This window comes from Daldinia vernicosa (genome assembly GCF_022497035.1).
Source record: "Daldinia vernicosa strain CBS 139.73 unplaced genomic scaffold F5Y00scaffold_18, whole genome shotgun sequence".
In the NCBI taxonomy this organism is placed as follows: domain Eukaryota; kingdom Fungi; phylum Ascomycota; class Sordariomycetes; order Xylariales; family Hypoxylaceae; genus Daldinia; species Daldinia vernicosa.
The window spans coordinates 444,633-468,185 of NW_025953934.1; the positions used below are offsets into that span (position 1 = coordinate 444,633).

General features: G+C 48.4%; 9 protein-coding genes across 9 annotated transcripts; 4 read left to right on the forward strand and 5 right to left on the reverse strand.

The window, feature by feature from the left end:
- Nucleotides 1-1,044: 1,044 nt before the first annotated feature.
- Nucleotides 1,045-2,291, forward strand: F5Y00DRAFT_234916 (uncharacterized protein). Its single transcript, XM_048007486.1, has 2 exons — nt 1,045-1,508; nt 1,566-2,291. The coding sequence occupies exons 1-2, from the start codon at nt 1,062-1,064 to the stop codon at nt 2,166-2,168; spliced, it is 1,050 nt and encodes a 349-aa protein (XP_047865743.1). The 5' UTR covers nt 1,045-1,061; the 3' UTR covers nt 2,169-2,291.
- F5Y00DRAFT_51800 (Caleosin-domain-containing protein) lies at nt 2,099-3,552 on the reverse strand. Its single transcript, XM_048013757.1, has 3 exons — nt 2,430-3,552; nt 2,296-2,359; nt 2,099-2,235 (listed from the first exon to the last, which is right to left on the reverse strand). Exons 1-2 carry the CDS (start codon nt 3,165-3,167, stop codon nt 2,351-2,353), a joined length of 747 nt encoding a protein of 248 aa, XP_047865744.1. The 5' UTR covers nt 3,168-3,552; the 3' UTR covers nt 2,099-2,235; nt 2,296-2,350.
- Nucleotides 3,553-3,944: 392 nt separating this feature from the next.
- On the forward strand, nt 3,945-5,762 carry F5Y00DRAFT_234920 (uncharacterized protein). The gene has a single exon (XM_048007487.1). The coding sequence runs from the start codon at nt 4,423-4,425 to the stop codon at nt 5,140-5,142; it is 720 nt and encodes a 239-aa protein (XP_047865745.1). The 5' UTR covers nt 3,945-4,422; the 3' UTR covers nt 5,143-5,762.
- Nucleotides 5,763-6,037: 275 nt separating this feature from the next.
- Nucleotides 6,038-6,573, reverse strand: F5Y00DRAFT_51816 (uncharacterized protein). Its single transcript, XM_048013758.1, has one exon. It carries the CDS (start codon nt 6,497-6,499, stop codon nt 6,200-6,202), a length of 300 nt encoding a protein of 99 aa, XP_047865746.1. The 5' UTR covers nt 6,500-6,573; the 3' UTR covers nt 6,038-6,199.
- A 763-nt stretch (nt 6,574-7,336) lies between these two features.
- F5Y00DRAFT_51840 (putative vivid protein) lies at nt 7,337-8,638 on the reverse strand. The gene is made up of 3 exons (XM_048013759.1): nt 8,393-8,638; nt 8,188-8,322; nt 7,337-8,133 (listed from the first exon to the last, which is right to left on the reverse strand). Exons 1-3 carry the CDS (start codon nt 8,483-8,485, stop codon nt 7,723-7,725), a joined length of 639 nt encoding a protein of 212 aa, XP_047865747.1. The 5' UTR covers nt 8,486-8,638; the 3' UTR covers nt 7,337-7,722.
- Nucleotides 8,639-15,319: 6,681 nt separating this feature from the next.
- On the reverse strand, nt 15,320-18,944 carry F5Y00DRAFT_51902 (uncharacterized protein). The gene is made up of 4 exons (XM_048013760.1): nt 18,573-18,944; nt 18,433-18,499; nt 18,258-18,370; nt 15,320-18,204 (listed from the first exon to the last, which is right to left on the reverse strand). The coding sequence occupies exons 1-4, from the start codon at nt 18,614-18,616 to the stop codon at nt 16,050-16,052; spliced, it is 2,379 nt and encodes a 792-aa protein (XP_047865748.1). The 5' UTR covers nt 18,617-18,944; the 3' UTR covers nt 15,320-16,049.
- Nucleotides 18,945-19,737: 793 nt separating this feature from the next.
- F5Y00DRAFT_234928 (uncharacterized protein) lies at nt 19,738-21,309 on the forward strand. Its single transcript, XM_048007488.1, has 2 exons — nt 19,738-20,246; nt 20,327-21,309. The coding sequence occupies exons 1-2, from the start codon at nt 19,868-19,870 to the stop codon at nt 20,833-20,835; spliced, it is 888 nt and encodes a 295-aa protein (XP_047865749.1). The 5' UTR covers nt 19,738-19,867; the 3' UTR covers nt 20,836-21,309.
- F5Y00DRAFT_268910 (uncharacterized protein) lies at nt 20,949-22,637 on the reverse strand (the record flags this gene model as incomplete). Its single annotated transcript, XM_048012345.1, has 2 exons — nt 20,949-21,345; nt 22,499-22,637. The coding sequence occupies 2 exons, from the start codon at nt 22,635-22,637 to the stop codon at nt 21,062-21,064; spliced, it is 423 nt and encodes a 140-aa protein (XP_047865750.1). The 3' UTR covers nt 20,949-21,061.
- Nucleotides 22,638-22,727: 90 nt separating this feature from the next.
- Nucleotides 22,728-23,263, forward strand: F5Y00DRAFT_261268 (uncharacterized protein; the record flags this gene model as incomplete). The annotated part of the gene is made up of 2 exons (XM_048011173.1): nt 22,728-22,864; nt 22,963-23,263. 2 exons carry the CDS (start codon nt 22,728-22,730, stop codon nt 23,261-23,263), a joined length of 438 nt encoding a protein of 145 aa, XP_047865751.1.
- Nucleotides 23,264-23,553: the final 290 nt, after the last annotated feature.

The window sequence follows — 23,553 nt, forward strand, 5'->3', positions numbered from 1 at the left end:
ACCTAGGTAAAATCAATCATATTGTTATTCCGAGCTGAAGGAAGAAAAGCAACCAAATTTAATGAAGGTCTATAAACATACATACCTACTTATAAGTAGGACAAGGCCTTGTTACTATAGCCTCTATCACGGCTATAATAATGCATCAACTCTTTATGAGCTATGAGTTGAATACCCAATATACGCCACGCATGCATTGGTTTGTTGAAAGATCGCAATGCGAAATTAGGCCTACGGAATGAGCAATGGACGCGATTAGATCGACTATCTGTGGGAGAACCGAAGGTCTCTGGACGAATCTGTCTTTGGAATGTAGTCTTTTCCTTGTACGGACATGAAGAACAAAGGCATTAGAAGGTACCAGCATTCCAAAAGAATCGGCCTCAGCATACCTCTACATCCAAGTTAAGGCCTTCGTAGTCCAACCCATGATTATCACCCTCTTTACATCAGGTTTTCTTTCTCTTAGTTTGAATAACGATTCGCTAATAGCCACCATCACCATGGAGTTCACAAGCCCATACGATGATTATCAGAGGGCTTTAGATTATGACTTCCACGCCGAGCTCGCTCCTGGTGTCTGGACGATCTGCCAGAAACTTGACAGGACGACATTTTTGGCTCATGATATCACCGATATGTTGGCTACGGGCTCGGGCTCGGATTCAGACTCAGACTCGGATTCGGATTCGGAAAGTCCTGCTAAGAGAGGTTTAGGTTACCTATTGAGCCCGGATGGGGCCGATTTACTCGAAAATGTCAAGGCTATCATAAACCACGAGAACCTAATATGCCTACGGGACTGGTTCTCTATTGGAATGCGAAAGCCCAGATCGAGAGAGTACCAAAAACGAACGTTTATCGTCTGGGATAATTGCGACGCCGGAACCTTGGAAAACCTTTTGGTCGAAGAATATGAAAAGTATAGACCAGAACCGGAGACCAAGGACAGCACACCGCCCCCGGAGACCGAGGACGAAACATCGTCCCCCGACACCGAAGAAGAAAAAGAAACATCTGACTCTGATACCGAAGAAGAAACATCCGACTCTGATACCAAAATGACCGGCACCGAAACCGATGCCGATGCCGATGTCGATGAAACGGATAAGCCAAAGAAGTTCTTACCAGAATCCCTATGTTGGCATGTGCTCACTTCGGTCTTGAAGGCCTTGGCGTGGTTACATGACGGTAGTCCAGAACTCGTCCGTATAGGCCCCAATAAATTCGGGATGGATCCCACTCCGGACTGGAATCCCGCTCTACATCGGGATATCACTCCCGCCAACATACAATTCCAACAGCCTAGACGCAGAGAGACGTACGGGCAGTGTAAGCTTGGCAACTATGGCAGTATATACTTATCGAATCATCATAACGGGGACGGCAAGTCCAGAGTCGAGCGGGTCAGGGGCAAGGCCTTGGTTCCGCGAAAGGGTGACGTCAACACATTATTGGACGAGCTCATCCGGCAAGATGATCGATATGGCTATACTTATAAGGAACAGGCAAGCCCACGAGATTCATATGCCTTCTTTAGAAATGTTTACTAACCGCATTACTAGACGGACCAGCCTTACACTGTAATTAGCGAGTGGAGGGCATTTGGCGAGATCATGCAGGCGATGATGATACCTCCATCAGGAACAAAAACAAACGTCCATGATCACATCGAAAATGTAACCAAGCATGGAGTAAGGTATAATCTCGAATACGCGGATTACTCGGTTGGGTTAAAGAACCTGATAATCAAGATGATGACGCTCAACCCAGACGAAAAGTCAGCAGATGGCAAATACCTCTTCCCAAACCGAGATACCCTAACCTCCCACCTATGCGTAGAAGCCTTCGAGAGGTACAGGCGGTGGAGAGTTTCCACCGAAGAAGGCCGAGGGATAATCGCCATCGAGTCTCAACGGGCCCAGCAAGCTTTGGAAGACTCAAAAGCGAAGACGGAGATATGGAATGCAACCGTGGAAATGAACCGGATTGTGGATAAACTGCAAACGGAGAGGGGGCCCTGGCGTTTCGACGAGCATGATGATGCCGAATTTGATGATTTCGAAGAATCAGGCTTTACCTACCAGGACATGGCGATTGGCGACGACGAGAGACCATATCCTCTTCACAAAATTCCGCCCGTTGACAATTGGGACTTCGATCCGTAGACTTATGTATGGTATAGCTTTTGACATCACTGAAGCTTGAAGGGTTGGTAGATCACTATGAGAGGCGCTGGTCGGATGATGGACTTAGCCAATTTTCGCAAAAGGGGCACATTATAATTTAACTCACTGATAGGAATACAACATCCTATATTTTAAACAAGGCAATGTTCTGTTTTGATGACTTACTTAGCCTAGTAACGGCCGTTAGATGCGACCGAAGACCTCACGTATTCAACCTATAACTAAGTCAATTTAACTTACTTCCTTAGTTTGCGTTTCCCAACTCTTCCAAGTCCCATGAAGCCACAAGCTCTGTACAAAGTCGTGAATCCCGTAGCCTTTCTGCCAGCCATCCCCTCTGGTCCTTTCCTCGCTTATCTTCCAGAACAACGTGCCCTCATAACACGCTCTCAGATCGTCCTTCCAAACCCTCCCATCCTTCTGCAGCAAAAGCCACGTCGTCCAGACCTCCATGAACGCAAAGCTCCAGCCCGCCGGATCGGCCGCGCACCGGTCCTTGCTCAGCAACAACCTCAGGTCGTCCACGCTAAGCCCGCCCGTGCCGGACGTGTCGAAGCGCGCGAACATGCGGTCGAACCGGTCCGGGCTGAAGTGCCCGTCGGAGTCGTAGACGCCCGAGTCGGAGCCGTGCTTCGCCTTGTGGATGTCGGCGACGTAGATGCGCAGAAACGGGTCGGGGATCCACGAGTGGCCTAGCCGTGTGGGATAGGAGAAGAATATGGGGATGAGCAGGGAGCCGAGGGAGAAGAGGATGCAGAAGCCTAGCTCGCGGAACCCGTTGTATACGTCCATGGGCCAGATGATGCCGTCGTTGTCGCGGTCGAAGAAGGCGATGTGCTGTTGCAGGGTAGACGGAGTGTTCTTCAAGGCCGGTTTTGTAGGTCCTCCATTTGCCAATGTCGGGCGGTCCTTAGTATCACCATCGACATGCTTTCGAACCTGAGGAGGGGGCGATGTGGTGGTAGTAGCGCCCTCCATGAGACTTTTAAGCTTAACTTCGCTTATGCTGCGAAGTTTCGTTATAGTCGAAGATCTAGAAATCTTAGGTACCTTATAGACTTATCGTGACTTGAGGTTGAATTGTTTACAACAACAACGGGGAACATGGAAAATATATATGGGAGACGGTGATGTATTATTCGCTGTTTTTTTCCATGGTTGAGTGGATTTGGATTTAGACCGCAGGCCCAACTGTTGGACGATATGTAAGACGATATGTAAGACGATATGTAATGCAGCTCGCCGGAACAGCTGCATCTAGTTATGCTTGTGAAGCCCTGCCAGCCAGGAATTACGAGGAATAGACGTCATCAGTACTGTAGGTCAAGAATCAATTACATAGACGAGACTTTCTTTAACTAGGCTTAATTCAAGACTGCTAACTCTCCTTCTAGTTATCATTGTGAATCATTCTCAAAGCATAAAAATAAAAATGGTAGTTAAACAGGTACCTAAAACATGAGTATAAATACATGTTCCTTGCGCACACATTCGATTATACATCTTCCCAAACTCGAGAGTTATATACCAATCACGTGAATTGGTCTATAGATACTGACATAAATAATCTTTTCTCACAGAGTTCCTCTTTATTTATACTTCACCAACTTACTATAACATAGAGTTACTTTGATTTATGTTAGTTAATCGGCTTTCAGTAGATTATTATTCGTCCAAGCACGAGACCTATGGTTGTTAGCGGGACGGAGAGATGCTATGTGGGGGATGCAACCTTATCTTATCACGCTAGAAACGGCCGAGGTTCGCAATACCTTAGCCTCCTAACCTACCTGCCTACATAAGTTACAGCGCTGAGCGCTCGGACCATTCAAGCAAGTCATAAGCCCCTGACGCCTTACCAACCAACCAAGCCTCCCTCGACGTCACCCAAACTTACAGCTTCGCACCCTTACCCAACCAACCTTTTCCCACCATCGTGACGATCATGGTCAAGTGAACAAACAGCACTGCATTCCAACTCGAGCATCCGAAACGAAGAAACAAACAGCGAAAAAAAAATAACATCAATCTCGCTCCAGTCAATGAGAAACTCAGCGTAGATAGCGCCGGCGCGCCGTCGTCTTTCCACGGCTATAATTACATACAACTTACCTCCTAACTTCCCACTTTCGTTATAACATATCCAATCCCCCCTCGCGTCCCCCCCCAAAAGTCCGAACGTGAGATCGCACAACGTACAACAACAACAACAGCAACAACACCACCACCCACGATGCCCAACCAACAGCCCTCCTCCCCCACGCCCTCCCTCCTCCTCACAAAGCGCCTAACCGCCTTCCTCAGCGCCAACCTCGGCCCCCAGGTCCACACCGCGGTGCTAACGACTCTCTCCGGCAAGCTCCTCGCGCACGCGTCGCCCCACCCCGTCGGCACCCTGCGCACGCAATGCACCGTCGCCGCCTCCGTATGGGCGCTATACTCGACGCCCGAGACCGTTGCCGAGGCCCTGCCCCAATCCCAGTCTTCTCAGTCCACATCATGCCCTTCTTCTCCTTCTTCGCTGACGCCCAGCGCCGTGACGATACAGCTCGTGGCCGGCGTCATGGTTATCCGACGGCTGCGCTGCGGCCTGCTGTTCGTGTGTATTGGTCCGAGTGCGGGTGCGGGTGTCGAGGGGGCGGGAGGAGGCGATTACGTCACGCATACCCCGGCGCGAACGGTGCCCTCCGCACAACAGCAACAGCAGCAGCAGCAGCAGCAGGCGAATTCAAACGAGCCCCATCCTGCGACGCCGCTTGGATCGCCGTCGGAGGTTGAAAGCGTGGTTAGTGCCGGAGCTGCGACGACGGCTAGCGTTGCGACTACGACTAGCGTTGCGGCTACTGCTGTGGTTGCGACGCGGCGGCAGGCGGAGGAGCTGGCGCGCTGGCTGGATGATAAGCTAGGCTCGTTGGGGACTCTTGAGGAGGGATTAGGAGTCGAGACGAGATAAGGAGGTGCGGTTTTAATGAACAGTTATTCTACGAAATTTAGGTCCGGGCCCTTGGAATTAGGGACTACGGATCTTCGTGTTACGAATTGGCCATAAAGATCCAACGCACTCCGTGGCAAGGAGATGCGTATGGGCTGGAGGGGGCTACGTGATTATTAAAACTCGTCCGAGGGGCGGTCTTCAGAGTTTGAGGTGGTAATGATATAAGGCTCGGGTACAGATGAAAGCTTTGCGATAGTCGTTTAGCTCCCTCGTGTAAAGTCGAGGGCTCTGGATCTTGGCGGGGTACGCCGCGTCTTATATGTAAGGCAAGGAAGGGCATGGCGAAGGGCATGGCGGGCATGGCGGGCATAGGCAGCTGGAGAAGATCGAGGCATGGTAATTAAAATCGTCGACCTTGCACGGCTTAAAGCAGGACAGACGTTCAGCCTGGGTGTGCTGTCCGAGGGGGTCCTGTTTATTAGATGTTGTTTCTCAGGAATAAAAGATACCAATGTTGTAGGGATATTAGGCTAATGGAGGTGTTGACGATTCTCTAAGATGAGAAGAGATATATCCTTGGAGGGGGCAGAGTGACGAAGTCTGTCTATAATTGTTGACTCATTAAACGATATAATAACAGGATGTGTATGCTCAATCGGGTTGTGATCTGATTTGCACGTAGTTATTAGTTGTTGCCACGAAGAGAGCCCAAGCATCAAGATCACGACGGACACCAACATCTTAGCCGGTTTGTACATTCCGCAGTCGAGCATCCTATTGCGTCGCCAATCCATTACAAAACAATACCGCTATATCATACCCTCTGACGCCTATTCGACGTAATACCTACAACCCATCCCAGGCGTGGACACCCATACACAGGTAGCAGTAGGGTTGATACGTGAATACAATGGCCCTAGATATCTACACAATATTACCTAGACGGCATACAAACTCAAGCCCTTGACGTAGGCCTGATAATCAAAACGAGAAAACTAGCTACATCGGGTGCCGAGCCAATAATCTACTTCACTTTATGCAGCTAAACAAGGTGACATACTACGTAATACAACCCCTATCTCTCCCCATTACGTACCTGGTATGTATGTATGCTCAAGACAAAGAACCCCGAACGGAACAAGCCAACATCCATCCCCTCTCCAACAAGCCCGTCTCGCCACCGCCATAACCGGTAGGAATAAGCACGCACACACACACACGCACATATACACATCAACAAACAAGAACCCCTATTTATCCCCGCCGGTTCCGTAGTCTCGGTACGGAGGAGGGGAGGGGAGGGGATGGGATGGGTCGCAGTGTAAAGAGCAAATCCTAACCCGAATCCCCGAAAAGGGAAAAAAAAGAAAGCCATGCAAGTCACGCTCCGATGGGGACGACCTGCCTACGGTAGGGCGATCGAGGAGAGAGATATGTAACGGGCGAGTGGGAGTGGGAGTGGGTAGGATGTCACCTTACCCGCATTAGGCATGTACATGGTCGTTCGTATTCGATGACTCGGCTTTTGCTATCTAGTGCTTCCGGTAAGCGGGTTGATATCCTCTCCTATTGCTGCTTACTTGCTTGCTACGTAGCGTAGTATGAAAAGCTAGACATACTACCTATGCTGTGTTTTCGGGTAACTAACGCTTTGTTGCTTGTCGCTGCAGGTGTATAGGGGGGAAGGGAGGAGTATGCATGCAAAACATAGCTAGACGAAAGGTGGGTGTGTTGGCTAAGATACCATCGGTCTGGCTACTAATAACTCGTAAGAGCCCCAGTTTGAGCGAGGACACGATGTGCTACGAGGGAGTGTTAGCCGGCTAACTTGCTGTGCTTTGTTTGCTAGGTAGGTCTAGAATTTCCTAGGTTAGTCAAAGGGGCCTTTCGCTTTATGGTGGTGTGTGGTGTTGGAGTTATCTATACTACACCTATTAGACTGATTATCGTACGGTATGTTTCAGAGAATAGGTTGGAATTTATCTAGTAGCAATAGGAAGATGCTTGACTGATGTGTATACACTGTTGAGCCTTTCAATTCCCATGAGAGATATACGTAGGTAATAACATCATTTAAGCATCTAAGGAGTAGTAGACGGGCTATTGCACTAACTATTCCATAATACTATCACCTAGACCAAGCAGCTATCGTGCGTATAATATAGGTAGACGTATATAAACCATAGGTAGTTTAACTATGCGAATAACCTCACTCACTCCCCCAATAACAAACACCATCAGCTCGCTCATAACCTCGTCTTCCGACTTCGCCCCTCCAAAAAATAAACAAAATAATCTTCAAATGCGCTTCCATGATTCCCATCGACAGCATGGCCAGTCCGTGATATAGAAAATGGGGTATCAGATGCAGATTAGATGCCTAAAAGCAGAAATAATATGCCTGGCGACGACGAAAAGACGTGTGATGCTGGCGCCTGGTAGCGTGGATTAACGACGGGGGTATCATGCTTCAAATTCGAAAAAAGATAATTTCGCTCCCTGACGCCCTTCTCCTTCGTGTTTTGTTTCCCTCCCCCCTTGGATACTTGTTGTTAAAAGATCAGGTTGGTAGGTAGTTTCCGATGATGATCACTGCCTTCACCAAGTCTTCTCAGCCAAGAAGCCCACCGAGTACCGCGGCATCTGACTGTCCCAGTGCACCGGGATCATGGTCAACACGTTGACGAATCTATCCCCGTTCTTCTTGAAGTTGACGACTTCGACGGCCAGTTCGTCATTCGCTTCCACGGACCGCCGCATCCTCTTGAGGACGTCCTTGTTCACGTACTTGCGAGTTGATTGTTTCCGGACTCTCCCGCCTGGCGCTTGGAGGAACCGACAGTTTAGTCCGATCACCTCGGAGTGCGAGTAGCCGGTTAACTCGGTGAAGGGGCCTGAGGCGTAGACTATGGGGTAGTCTTGTTGCTGGAGATCGCACAGGATAAGAGCACAGGAGGCATCGATGGGGCCGAGTTCGATGACAGGGTTTGGTCTTGTCATGACTCGTATCTTGGTCATGTTAGAGAGCTTGATATTTGTGGGGGATGTTTGTTGTACGCTTACGAGTATACTCATCATATCAAAGCCACTCGGAGCATAGAGCCCGGGGTAGATTATACTATCGTGCACAGTATCCTTTGGATCCATTGCAATGCTAGCCGATACTCCTGTAAATTGTCCATCGTCCTGGTATCGGTACTATATTGTTTAAAATACGTCAGCGGTTGGCCATATATGACGCTATCTAGGTAGTATGTAATATAAATACTGCTAGATAATAGCCTGTAGTGGAAATAACCAGAGAGTGAAAATAGTGACATACTTGCAGCGCACTCTCTTCCCAAGAGTTCATGATAGTCATCCTGAGATGGTATTTATGAGTGAGAATATAGTTATGTAAGTCCAAGGGTATCCCGAGAATGTCGGATCCTTATGACGAGAGAGGCGCGGCGGGTGGGCAAGCTTATAACTTGGGATCCCAGGATAAATCTCCACTGTAACTTGGAATATCCTAGGCGTAGTAACGTTTAGCTACTGCTAAGGATGTTACTTTCCTTGGAGCTCATAAGGCTGCGGCGACGATGTTTTGCTATATTTAAACGACGGGATATTTGGGACTTGGCAGTGGATAGACGCAGGTTGTACACCGTCTAACTCGACTCGTGTCTCACACTACTACTGTATGGCTTCGAATCTGGCTTCGAATCGCAAAAGGTAAGGTATGAGGTATGAAAGATGTCTTACTAAATCGACCGCGAGTGATGTTTCGTATTGATGAGAACCGCACGTTGAATTGCAAACGGGCAGAACCGGCGAATGGTATGTTTTGGTCCGTCGGTATATACATAGAGGTTACTAAGAGTACGGGCAGAAGTACGAGCAGGATTCCGAGCGGTATGATGTTCGGATGCGCCTCTGTTGGATGATCGCCATCATCCCATGTCATAGCCCTGATCGAGCATCCATAAAGGCCCCATCTTTGAGCTACAGAGCCCCCGTTCCCGGAACGGCTTAAAGCATCCCACGGTTAAGGGGGGAACGCAATCATGATCTATTCTAGTTCGGGAAAAAAAGAGTCTGATTACAGTTTTTGCGCATCTGTGATCAGAATCCTAAAATCCGATGGTTCGAAATTATCCAATTGTTCGGTTTCACATCTTTTGTCTTAGTTATTGGGTCTCATGCTCTAGGTAGTGTATTGTAGAGCTCCCTTAGACACGCTTCTTAGACATGCTCGTTGCCATTAGGAGAAATGGCTTATTCTTAGTGGCAGACAGCTTCGGGGACCATTTGCTCTACATTGCACGGCATCACAGATTCGCCATATCTCTTAAACGAGTAATGTGCCCACATAATGACTATTCAAGCATGGCGTTTGTTAGGTTAACCGCATAAAAGCCTCGACCGGACTGAGGGAAGGGAGGCTCTTACAGTAGGGCGAATGCGTGATGTACCTAGCAACGGTTATTTCAAGCCTCGGCTTTGGGCGTCAATGCAGGTAAAAAATAAAAAATAAAAAATTAACTAAACTAATGGGTAAGGCGCTTGATGAAGACCGGCTTGGTTGTTGAGCTGTTGAGCTGTGTTACATCAGGTAACCCGATGTACATATCTACGCATCGATCGCTGCAGAAGTGGTTTCTGTCGAGATCTTGAACGAATCTGTCATCGTCATCGTTATTGGATCGGGAATTTTAAGCTATAAGCCATGTGGGGTCTTTTTATGCAGATCCACCCAATCCACCCAATGATATTAATGAATATACTCGATCCGTGCGTTATGCCCGGTCTTAACCCCCGACACGTCGGCACATGGCCGGTTTCAATCAGCCTCAAGCTCGGCCTCCACGTGACGAGTATCCTTATTCAACCGTACATATGCGACTGCTGACTGCTGTGTAAGTGTATAAATGTGTAAGCGTGAAAGTGTATAACAACTCTTCGTATATGTACCTAAGGTATGTAATGATCTGCAACAAGCCATATTTGATGACGCACCGGCGAAAATAAATCAAGTTCATAGGTAATTATACTATTGTTGCTGTTATTTTCTCGAGACAACAGAGACAATATATTGTTTGTAGAAAGGGAGTTTTAGAGACATGATAATAGCACCAACAAGAATCGAATTCGCAGTTACTCATCGCATTTTAGAAATTGCAAGCTACTACACATGTAACTACACATGTATTGTGTCTTGCCGGATTTAAATTCCCTATTTTAAAAATCCGATTCTACAGTGCCATTGTCGATCCCGATGATCCCTCGACGCTGCATGGGCTTTTGCTTTTTAATAACGATGCCGAGGTAACCTTAGCTGGACAACCCCGATGCAAACTAATAGTTTGGTGGCGTCTGCATATGCATTTCTGTCACATAAATGGTCTCTTCGGTTTATTGTTCTTTTATTATTTAGGTACATAGTACAAATCTACAAGTTTACATATTTAGACACAGGTTCTCGCCAAGTATAAAAATAAAGACGTATCTTTATATATAATTTATAATAACAAATGCTGAGCTTTTGGTCCATCTCATATGTAGTGTATGATCTAGGATGCTGTTAAAGGCTGTCCTTGGTATATCACCACTACGGAGTGACAGGTGACTAGCTGGTAGATAGCTTCAAGCTAGATCTTAGACCCCATATCACATCATATGCCTATCATAATCCTTGCCATCTGACAGATGCTTCAAAATCGGAGTCTTATAAGGTATTATATAAGTCGAGATAGAAAGAGCCCCGAAAACATATCATTAGGTATGCAACACACGGTAGGTAATTGCTGTAGGTAACTCATGTTGAAGAACCACTTTAGCGTCATTTAAGCACCGACCCGAACTTCAAATCTTCTGAAGCTACGTGTATTTGCAGTATGGTCAGTGATAGTATGGCTGGTTTAATATGGCGGAACAAATACTCCAGTTACATCAAAACGGGCGGGTTGTTAATACAAATCTAAGCCGACCAACGACATATTATGTCAAGGGAACAGCTCAACTTACTCAAGTGGTTAGTCTGCTGAGCTATCTAGTCACCGCATCATCCTGTAATGTGGGGTTTGATAAAATCCTACCACGAGGTGGTAGCCTTTTCGAGAAGCTATTCCGGGCCAATGGAACCTGGTGACAAATCCTACAACGTGGAATTCCCGACGCATGGTCCAACTCGTGTTTGGAGGCTAGCTTTCGGCTACCCCGTGAACGTGCTTATATCGCCTTGACTACTTCCTATTAGAATGGACAAGACTTATAAATATATCTATTACTTGGTCTACCTACCCTAGACATTCACTCTGTGTATGACTAACCTCACCGGGCATTAATCCTGACACGTTATGACTATAAGTTTTATGTCTGGAGCTCGAAGTTGAAATAACAAGTAACTACCTGTTATAATAAGTGCTACGACTTCTTACTTTCGGACGTTACTATAATAACTCTCAATGTTCTATTTTAAGCTTTATTGTTCCTCACATTGGTTTGCTTTATATCACAGCGTAAGTCTAATGCCACAACTGAGATTTTATAATTGTCGGTATAAGTTTAAATGAGATATAAGTGATACTATTTATTATCTATATAATTAAGGGGGGTAAAGTTGTTGAGTTCCGATAAACTACAATAGTATATCCAATTATATCGTAAAATGAGGTTATTATGGGGAAGTTGTAAGGTTCCTCAATTAATCATATTCTTTGAAGATAAATACACTATGTCAGAGGCTGCCCTTGGTATATCACCACTACGGAGTGACAGGTGACTAGCTGGCGAATAGCTCATATGGTATATATTTCGGAATCCTACTAACGCCTGCCCTCTCCTAAGTCTAAGAGGGAACCAAGGTCCCCTTATATATAACATAGTGAATGACTAGCTGGTAGATAGCTTCAAGCTAGATTTTAAACCCCTTATCACGCCATAAACCTATCGTAATCCTTGTCATCTGACATACTATATTGTGTAGTTCGTTGGCGTTTAAGGACAGCCTATGATATATGTTACGAAGCGTGAAACCTCGGTATATTTAAGTACCTAATCTAAGAAACGCACTTATTATCAGCTATTCAAGAGAGTTGAAGATTTATGCTCCATGGATAATAAACAAAGACTACCTGTTATTATAACAGGTACCTAAGTACGAACGGTGTACCTATTGCAAACCGAATAATTATAAAAAGCATCTTAACTATAACTCCGAGCGTCTACTACGTCAAAACCCACTCATATATACCATTGCTGCTCGAAAGGATCTAGTAAGGGTTCCTCTTAATAAGAATTTAATACTTCATCTATAATTCTCATCTCCGTGATGCGTGACTGGCTAGTATATGGCGGACAATCCACTGCTTAAAATAAACATCGTATTAACATGACCATTAAGACGAATATAGGACTACGACGCACATACTAGATTAAACGCAACTAAAGCACAAGCGAAAAGATCAAAATACACACGGCTCTAAGAACCTCATAACCTATCGAACTCCTGTGACCTAGTAGGCCAAACGCTAAATACATTACAATACAAACATGCTTGCGCACCGTCTCTCATGCCATGTATGCCTGTCTCCTAACGCCGTACAAATATCATATCGTGATAGGAAGACCACACACCGGTGGCTTTCTACGCTGAGTGACTCCGACTTGACACTCGCTACGGAGCAATCCATCCATCCATCCATCCTACTCTCTTCTCGTGTGGAGCGAGTGAATGCCAGCTACTATAACGTAGTCAAGCCAGTCAACTACCGCTCTCTCAAACCGACATGTCGTGTCAAAATCAATACTGCGTAAACACCCACATCTCCTCCACACCCCCCAAAGCCGCACTCACAACCGCGCTAATAACAGAGCGTAAAACGCCCGCAAACGCAGCCGCCACAACTCTCGCAACCCACACTGCCATCACGGCCGCGTATCCCGCGAACGGATCCCGCGCGGAGCCAGGCAGTCAATGCAGGCCTACGAGGCGCCTGTTCCTGGCCTGGAGCTGTCTGAATTTCTTATCGAGGACCTCGTGCTGTTTCTTGGCGAGGACGAGCGCCGCCTCCGCATCTTCGACGCTCATCAACGGGGCGCTGCCGATAGCCGGGCCGCCGTTAGCATTGACGCCGAGGACGTGGTCGTGGCAGGCGTAATCGACACCGCCGGCACCACCGCCGACGAACTCGTCGCCTGCGCGGCCTCCAAACATCTTCCCGCGCTCCTCGGCGTTCTCGACTGATGGGCAGATCCACGGCGCCAGCTGCTGGAGATTGACGTTACGGCCGGTGGTGGAGCTTGGGCCGCCGCCGGGGCCGGTCTTGTAGCCGCTGAGATTTAGGGACGGCAGGACGTGCTGGTTGATGCAACTGATAGCCTCCTCGCGGTGCATCTTGCCGACGGGATCGCTGGGGTAGTTGTCTGGCCCGGAGGGGAAGTATGACGGAGTTCCGTTGGGTACGGCGCGGTTCTTAACCAGGCTGAATCCTGTAGCGGGTGTGTGGCGGGGTGCCGAAAAGGCGGTGGGGAGAGCGCTGTCTGCTCTTATGCGGTCCTGTAGTTCGAGGAATAGCTCTGCTTCTTCCTCGGTCAAATTGAGAAGACAGTCTCCGTTGGGAGTAAGGAGTACAGTGTGCTCATTCACCGTCTTTCGGACGGGCTGGAATGCGTTGAGCTTGTCCTCATCTTCCTTGGTGACGATAGTCTTTAGCGTCGGTGGCAAGGTCGTGGGCATGTTACCAGGAAATTCCGAGCGATAGCCGGGCGCGGGCTTGAAGAAACTGATCGCCTCGGCATCGGGGTAACTGCCGCTTTCCATGATACTTCGAAAGACGTCACGCAGGTTAGGAATGTCGCCAACATCTTCGTCCATGGGCTGCTCCATCTTGGGTTCCGGGGCGTGGCCGACGTAATCAGGAGTAAGAACCGTAGTTTTCGTCGACTCATTCAATCTTATTGAAGTGTCGACTGTGACAGGGCTCCTGGGAGGGCTCTTAGCCGGCTTATTCTTCTGCACTCCAGCAGCACTGGGTGGCTCGGATACCGAGCTGGTGTTCTTAGCTTTACTAGTCTTTTCGCTTACTTCTGTAGGAGCTGTAGTAGTAGTAGTACTAGTAGTAGTAGTTTTCTGAGATGCTGATGCATCCGGCTGCTGCTCTAAAACACTAGGTGTGTCTGGGCGGCTTACGCTAGTCATCTTTTTCTCTTTCTTCTGTTTCTTCTTTCTGCCAAGGATGGGAGCTATCTCTACCTCTTGTTCGACGGGCTTTGATTCAACGATCTGAGCAGCGGCCTCCTTCGAAGCTTCTTTGCGTTGTTTGCGCTGCTGACTCTTCGTAGTTGCGCGTACAGAAGCGGAGCCAACCTTCGAGGGCGGCGGAGAGCTGGTTCGTGACACGGACACTGACGCACTAACGATGGACGCGGTGTCAGAGATGGCTTCGCTTGCAGGGGTCGCAGGTCTGTGAGAGGAACCGGCCATTCCAGCAGCTCGAATCGATGCGACAGTTGCGGGGGGCAAAATAGGAGACGCCTCCGCCTTTGGCGTATGGACAAGACGGAGTGTTTTTGGTGCAACCTTTGCTATGGGAGAAGATACAGATGCTGTCGTGGGTGTAGGAGTAGATAAAGCGGAAGCACCCTGGGATTTGCTGGCTTGGGAAATACTAGTAGGTATTTGCTGGGGTTTATCTGTTCCACCGGTTGTTTCGCTAACAGCAGGTTGGGGAATGGTCTTCGTAGCGGCTGCGATGTCAAGCGTGCTAGGAACTGGACGTTTATCGGATTTGGTGGGTGTGGGCTTTGCTGGAGATGCCTTGCTTATATTATCGTTCGAAGCCTTCTTACCCTGGGGCGTTTTGGTAGTAGTTGGTGGCTTGGACGGCAAGGCTGGCGTCACTTTGGGAGGGGAGCTCGCTTTGACCGAGTCTAGAGCTGGAAAATCCTCTTCTTGAAGCACACCTTTTCCTTTAGACTTCGACGCTTGAGCAGCTATGTCCTTGGACAAACCACTCTTTGCCGCTAATTCCTTGATACTTTTCCTCGCTTCAGTTCCGACGGCAGGAGTACTTTCTTTTTTAGTTGAAGCCAGCTGCTTCACAGGCGTTTTGGGTATGAGAGGAGTCACAGGCCGCGTAATAGCGGGCGATTTTCCAAATATCGGCGCATTTTGGCTTCCCTGGCCATGTGGCACGGGCGTTGAGCTACTCTCATTAAGTTGCGCCGGCGGATGGGAATGACTGAGGCCAAGCCCGGGTGGCACAGACGGTATCCTTACAACGTCTTTCAAGAACGGCAAACGAGCGTCGGGGACGTCGGGATCCGCAACAAGAGCATCCACCGACGAGGTAACTTCGTCGAGGGGTAAAAGGTCATCGTCTAAGAGACACGGTACGTTAGCTTACTCTTACCAATATACGCGATGAACTACAATACTGAGGAGGCAGAAAAAGCAAGCGACGCATCACGGAGTTTCCATCGTCGTCTTCCACAAGTTTATATATGACAAGAGCATCGGGTACGAGGAAGAAATGCTATATTGAGCAGCCTCTCAGGCCTGGTCTGGAGGATCGACCTGCGTGTTAACGTACATGAAGAACTTTGTGGAAGACGACGATGGCTTGCCTGACGTGACCATATGACCGAATAATGCGAGGAACAAACAATAGAATAGTGCCAGAAAAGAAGTGTGTATCATCTGAAAGGCAAAGCACTGGCCGCGAAGCCTCGTCGTTTCCAAGAGCAATGGTGACGCCAAATGCAACCTAGACCCGCCCTGGGCCATGCCTCTCTGCAATGCTCGCTCAAACAATGTTGTGGAATATTCCGATTATTTCCTTTGACCCCTTCCGAAAACCTAGACGCCCCTGACGTACCCCTGGCGAAGCCAAGCAGAAAAGAAAACAAACGCGCCGCCATACTCCTCATGCGCTACAAAGCAGCTACCACCTGCCGCCGTATACGCTGTTCCCATAAACCATGCTGGGATTGTACCCACCTTGGGTTTGTCCACCGTACAGCCCCTGTCCGACTCCGGCGCTGGTTCCCTGTTGCTGGTGCTGCATTCTCGCCTGCAGGATACTCGGGTCCGCAAGATCTACTAAGCCACTCCCCCCAGAGGAGGAAGTGTTAGCGTGTCTGTGCTTCTTCCCCTTCTTCTTCTGCTTTGGTCCGAAATCTTGGAAAGCCCCAGGCTGGGTACCATGGAGCGATGCCAGAAGGCCCGGAGCCGGAGCAGGAGCTGGGGTGGAGGAGGTGGAGGGTGGGTATTGATTACTGAAAGGGAAGTACTCACGCTTTGCCGCTTCGTGGGCCTGGGCGCTGCCCGCGCCCCTTCCACGGATGATAGACTGGAGGAGTTCACTAGAATTATCCTTCGATCCCGCGCCAAACGCCGATCCTCCAAACGAATGCCCCTGGCCAAACATGCCACCATTAACGGGCGTTGAACCAGCGGACTTGAGTCCAGGCGGGGGTCCTGGTATAGAAGAATAGAGCTGGTTGCCTGGCTGCGAGCGATATGTGGATGGCATCATAGATGACTGTTGTGCCATGTATCGCGGGTCAGCGGTTGACTTCACGTTGATCGAGCTAGCACTGTTCTCGTTCGCAAAGCTAAACCTAGACTGTTGACGACTGTGCCCCTGGCCCTGGAAGAGCGAGGACTGTGGCGAGATACCGGGTGGCATCTGGTCGGCGAAACTACCCTGGGGACGAACGAAGAGCGGCTGCTGCTGCTGGAGCTGTTGTTGCTGCTGTTGTGGCGTTATCGTACGGCCGCCAACAGAGCCGATCGCTGTGGGGTTCTGGGCGTAGCCAGATAGGCTTGGTCCAAACAGGTCGCTCGTGTTAGTTCGTTGGATTGGAGGTTGCGTCGGATTTCGCCTCTGGTCATAGCGACCATTATCGCGACCCTGATCTCTGTCTTCCGGTTCCCCACCAAGCGCAAGGCTACCGCTCTCAGGCTCGCCCTCTGATGCCTCTAAGTTGTCGACTTGCTCTTCGTGGTCACCTAAGCGATTCTCTTCCTCTTCCCTCATAGCCCGTCTTTTCGCACCGCCGTTTACGTCGAATAAGGGGGGATAGGAATCATCCTTGTTTTTAGGGGGTAGAAATGCGTCAGGAGGGCAATTGGCAATGACTTTAAAGAGCTCGCCAAAATCAGGCACCTCGTCTTCCGGATCGAACACAGCTTTGGTGCTAGCAGGTTCGGACTTAGTAGGCGTATCAGCTACCGGCTGCTTCTCTGCTTTCCGGCCAGCCGGAGGAGGCGGTTCCGTTGTCACCGCGGTTTCAACGGCCTCTTGTGTTGATTCACTGGTAACCGGCAATGAAGTCGAGATGGCAGGACTCGAAGCTGCACCGCTCGTAGCGTGGCTACCTCTTCTACTACGCTGCTGAGTAGTACGTGCCCAATTTGCTGAAGCTGGCAAGGCTGGCCCGTCACCGGCATCTGACCCTTCTTTACTAGCAGTGCGGGCCATAGGCTGCGAGATAGCCGCGGGTAGGTGGGAGACCTGTTGTCGTGATGTAGAACGTGATGATGAGGCAGCATTCGATAGTGGACGTTGGGTATGAACACTGTTCAGAGAGGAAAGATCCTGTCTGGAGTAGCTGTCCTCCTCGTCGCCTAGCTCGTGTAGAAACATGCATTGTCGATTTCCGCATTGCTCGTGTCTTAACCACGCTGAGCAGTACTTTGTCGTTCCCAACTGGGCCTTGAGGACTCGATCGCCGTTATGCGAACCGTGCACAGCTTGTATACAACGAGCAGCGTCCTCCTTCTTTTCAAAAGTAACATAGATACCCAGAGACTGAGGCTGACCGTCGGCAGATTTGCGATTACTAATCGAGATTTTCTGGATATTGCCATACTGGCCAAAGAATTCGGGCTTACGAAGCGTCTTGAGTAGTTCGTCCTCTCGTACGGTAGGCGTCAAACCTGTTACGTATACAAGGTTCTTCTGTACGACACGGACGCCTTGGAGATTCTTGCGGCTTTCCTTCTCGGCCTCGCGCTTCTGGACCTCCTTTTGACGTTGTTCCGATGCTCGCTTCTTCTGGTTCTTTTGGATATTGGCGCGAAATTCTGCCTCCCTGTATAATATTAGCCATACACCCTTCTTATATATTCTCCGCTATAAACATACTCTTCATGTGTGACGACTTTCCACTTGATATCCTTTTCGTCATAAGGTCGTCGACATGCAGGGCACAGCCCATTAAGATTGTTCTTCAAGTTATTATAACAGAACTGACAAATCTAGTGAAGAGCCATTAGTATCCTATCCAACAATTATAAAACAACTCGTGCTAGGCTCGTACCTGATATCCACAAGGGCATGGTCTAAAATTCCTATCGCTCAGATCGAACTCTTCTATGCATAGAGGACTATATAGAAAGATGTCAGCTTTCTGTCTTAAGAATGTAGAGAATATGACTAGGTGTATGAGGGTATGCTTACCATGTATCCTCCTCATCGTCGATGAAACTATCTTGAGGAGCCATATTGATCTGTGTGGAGGGTTGGTTTAGAAACTTGTGGTTGGTTGATAGAATAGCTCCAGCACTCGGGTATTATATTGTCCAAAGACCAAAGGCCAGTAAGGCGAAGGCAGGTGCGTGCACTGAGGGCGCGTCGTGTCTATGTGTCAAGTTTGGGTTGAAATATCGGGTGATTATGCAGGTGAAAAGAAATGGATATTATAGCGGGAGTAAAAAACATGCGAAACCCCTTGTGAAAACCCGACCGAGGAAGATTAGAGGTATGATGAAAATGACAGGCGTTTCTATAACGTCGCGTGTGGTAGGAGACAAGGCGTACGTGAGGTACAGACCGTGAGTCAGTTGCGGTGATGGCGTAGAGGTAAGAACAGGTGAAGGTTTGAAAAGGCAAAGGAGGTTTAATGCAGAAAGATTGGTTCAGAGCGCCGAGAGGAAAGGTTGAACCCAATTCGTGCTAGGAAACTGCAATAGCCTGTTACGGCTTAGCGTCTTAGCGTCAATTTCGATTTTTGCCTCAGCTGTTGTTCCAAGGCTGTGTACCCTGCTACCTGCGTTTGCGAGAGCACCGGGGCAGATTGCTAGGTACCGATTACATAAGTTGTGCTCGACCTTTTTCTTTTGCTTTTTTTTTTTCTTAACGTTGGAGGCGGAAACAAAACCTAGGTAGGTAACAGCGGGGTTTTTAAATCTGAACCGGCGGTTGCTAGGTAATTACGAATAGCGCGTTTTGATGCAGTCTCACCGCTGCAGTAAGCAAGCTGTATCCAACTTTTTTCTGTGAATTTCTCTCCTGGTGGGAGTGAATCCGAGGGACAGGAACACTTATTAAGTTGGAAACTTAAGTACAAAGGTCATGTGCTACGTCACGGATTCGGCACTATGTGATTTCGTATATCATTGGGCAGGGGCCATTTAAAAAGTTAGTAAGGTTAGGTACATGTAAGGCAGCAGGTACCTGTGTACCTATTGTATTGTACATGAGGTAAGCACATATGGACATTACCTAAGGCAAGTGCCCTGGGTAGTCGGAAGGTGCCTTAATATTGTTCCGCAAATTGAGAATTGGGAATTGTCTCGACCTGATTGGACTAGTTCCCCGATCCCCGATCTTATCTTGCACTGTACGTACATATTTGGATATGGCCCGGCTCTTAGGTCATGAACTTCCTAAATACCTAATATAGAACAGCTCAATCCTCGATAGACTATAATCCCTCTACAATCAATTGGCTCCTCTGCCACTGTCTGTCGACCATGGCGACAAAGCTCTGCCGAAGCAGAGCCCTCGCCTCAGCTCTGCGACCTGCGAAACCCTCGTTACAATCGTTACCATCTCGTACCGAGCAGCAAGTCGCCATTCGATGCATCTCTGCGACCGCTCGTCAAAATGTCGCTCTGCCTAAGGATGCTCCGAATATGAGGCATGCGCCGCGAGAACACCCCAAGGAACTCAAGGCGCCTATCGTCAACCCTGCAGACAAGTACTCCACCAAAGCCGAAAACCTCCACCGGTACGGAGCTTGGCTTATGGGCTGCTTGCCCAAGTACATCCAGCAGTTCTCCGTGTGGAAGGATGAACTAGTTATCTACATCCCTCCCGCCGGCGTCATACCCGTCCTCTCATTCCTCAAGTGTAAGACACGCATCCATATTCCGGGCTGATATATCCGCCTATCCGCCTAGGGATGAGCTTTTTAGCTGACGGAAAGCTAGACAATACGGCTGCCGAATTCACTCAGATGACCACTGTTACAGCCGTCGACTTCCCAACTAGAGACCAACGATTCGAGATTGTCTACAACCTACTGAGCGTAAGACATAACGCACGAATCCGAGTCAAGACGTACGCCGACGAGGCTACGCCGGTGCCGAGTGCCACCCCTCTATTCGACGGCGCCAACTGGTACGAGCGAGAAGTCTTCGACCTGTTTGGCGTCTTCTTCGTCAACCACCCGGATCTACGCCGAATCATGACCGACTATGGTTTTGAAGGCCACCCTCTGCGGAAGGATTTCCCGCTGACGGGATACACCGAGATCCGATACGACGAAGAGAAGAAGCGCATCGTCACCGAGCCGTTAGAGCTGACGCAAGCCTTCCGTAACTTCGAGGGAGGCTCAACAGCCTGGGAACCTGTTGGTCCTGGTGACGACCGCAAGCCCGAGACTTTCAAACTACCCACACCTAAGCCTGAAGAGAAGAAAGAGGAGCCTAAGAAATAGATGCCAGTTAGGCGGCTTGTACATAACTGTGACGCAATTGACGCTGTTACCATTTGGCACTCTAGCCATACTATTATCTAGATCAAAAGAGCATTGACCAAAGCACAGGTGCATTACGATTGGGCTGTGGTAGGTCAGGAATGTAAACTTTACTAATAGGCGCTGTTATTACAGTTAAGATGGTGTATCTCCAGTCTTGCGATTACTTTCCTATAAACCCTCGTATCTACGTCTCACATTGTTCGATACTACTCTGCTCTTCTCCTCTAACACTGCCCTGCGTCTTAGCCGCATTAGCCATCGACGTCCTCACCGTCCCGGTCTGCTGGCCGGTAGTAGCCTCAGCCTTCTTACTTCCCTGAGGACTTCCCTTCTTACGTCCCTGAGGACTTCCCTGAGGGCTTCCCTGAGGGCTTCCCTGGGGACTTCCCTGAGGCTGGTCCGCGGATCGAGAGGTGGGATCCTCGTTTAACCCGCTGCCTGAGCCACGTGCAGTATGACCATACTTGGCTGCGAGGGTATCAGCCTACTACATAGCAGATGTACCAAGACGTCGGAACTCACTTAAAGAGGGCTTGTCGGTGCTGCTTGCTTCGGTCTGCTCGTATAACGATGACATGGCGTAGTGTCTGCTCCGATGTGATATGCTATCCTATTCGCTTGTAACTGCTGCCTGATAACAGAACTATTCTTAAAAGTATGGTCACAGATCACCTGCCTATCTATTACATATAAGAGACCAATGCAGTATGTTGAATTATAGATAACACCGAGCTTGTCGTCGCAATGATGTCATCGTGACGGATATGTTACGCCGCAGGACATCTATATAGTCGTCTATATACCCATGGGTTTCCTATCGAATTAAGACGCTTAGGTGGAAGCACCGAAATCTGTTCTCAGTCTAGTTAGCATTTCAAAGTATATAATCGGTTGTATTGGGATCCAACGTTGCTTAGAAACTATACTCGAGTACGTTAGGTAGGTAGTCTTATATAATTTTGTACCCCTTTCTATTTCCCCCTTTATTTTCGGATTTACGCTGAATAACCAACAAGTATATTAATCCTCAACACACCTTAATATAATAAATAGTAGTCGTAGTAGATTTATATGCACACGCAAATGTTTATTAACTATCAGGGAGTGTTTTGCTAAATATGCTCAGTGAAGTTCGTGTGGTATTCAACTGTTTAGCTGGCTCAGATGAGTCATAGGACATAGTTTCTAGGTAGTCTACCATGTAGTTCACGCCTTATTCGACAGCTACGTTTCCCCTTTCTAGATGTACCTTGCTTAACTAATCCATGACCGCCATCTTGAGACTCCAGAGGTGACACTAACTAGCCTGATATATACCTAATTAGTATTCATATAGAACTTCTAAAACTTCCCCGGATAGTCGTGATGATGTATTAGAAGCCGTAGAAGCCGTAGAATATGCTATAATCATATATATATATATATATATATATATCTCTCCCAAAAGCCTTACTGCAAAAAAAAAAAAAAAAAAAACCTTCGTCCAGGCCTAACACGTAGACAAAACTTTGCGCCTTTGCTAATAAAGCCTCCTGCGCTACGCATTGATATTACACAAACTTTAACTCAGACCCTATATAATACTCACCAGACGAGCCAAATCCCTATATATATACCTTACAATCAGGCAATAATTCGTAAACTAGAAACATGGATCTCTTGGCTAATACTTCACCCCTATTCTGTTCACCACCACCAACACCACCACCACCACCACTACTACTACTACTACTTCTACTACGCAAGCGAGTAAACAACATTCCGAAACAATCATATAAATAGATATTTCCTATACAAAAACCAACATTTACGCATCATTCTTTAATCAAATCAAATCAAATCAAATCAAAATGCCAAGTCTCCCCATAAACCGCCCAGCAGCCCGCCGCGATCCCACCGCCGACCCCATCTCCTGCTGGATCGATGTGCCGAGCGCAGATGGCACTAAATCCGCACACATAATCAACAGCTCCAACCTCTGCAAACAGTAAGCCCCCTCTTCCCCCCTCTCCTCCCCCCCCTCCCCCTTAACCACCCTTCCTTCTTCTTACTTACCAACCCCCCCTCCCTCTCCGCAACCAACAGATACTCGCTCGTAAACCACGACTTCTGCAGCCTAGACCCCAACTTCAAAGCCCACTTCCGGCACATCTGTCCTCCTTCCCCGCCCACCCTCCTCGGCGCCGACCACCACCCGACTACTCCCGGCAGTCATCGATACGTGGTGGAACCCGTCCGGCAGCAGCAGCAGCAGAGCGCCGAGCAATACGGCGCCTTGGCGTTGATATTCGCCGGCGGGTTCCTCTCGGTAATCGTCTTCGCTATCATTATGCACCGCTGCAATAGGGGGGCCCGCTACGTTTACGAGCCTGGTTATTATGACTAGGGTTGATCAGATGGGGGTGTTTGTTTGTTTGTTTTAACTAGGTACCTACCTAAGGTGGTCGAGACTGGGGAGGAACAGATACGGAGTGCGGTAAAGGAGATGAGCTGTTTAATATTATTCATACCCGAGGAATTGTCATATTTCTGATTCAGAAGATGGCTGGCCAATTAGTAGGCAGATATGAAGGAATACATATTGGAGTGCTACGTTGATTCTTGTCTAGGTAGTTAATACTAATTTGTCAACCGGATTCCCGATAGACTAGAGTTGTGGACTCAATATCAGCTCAA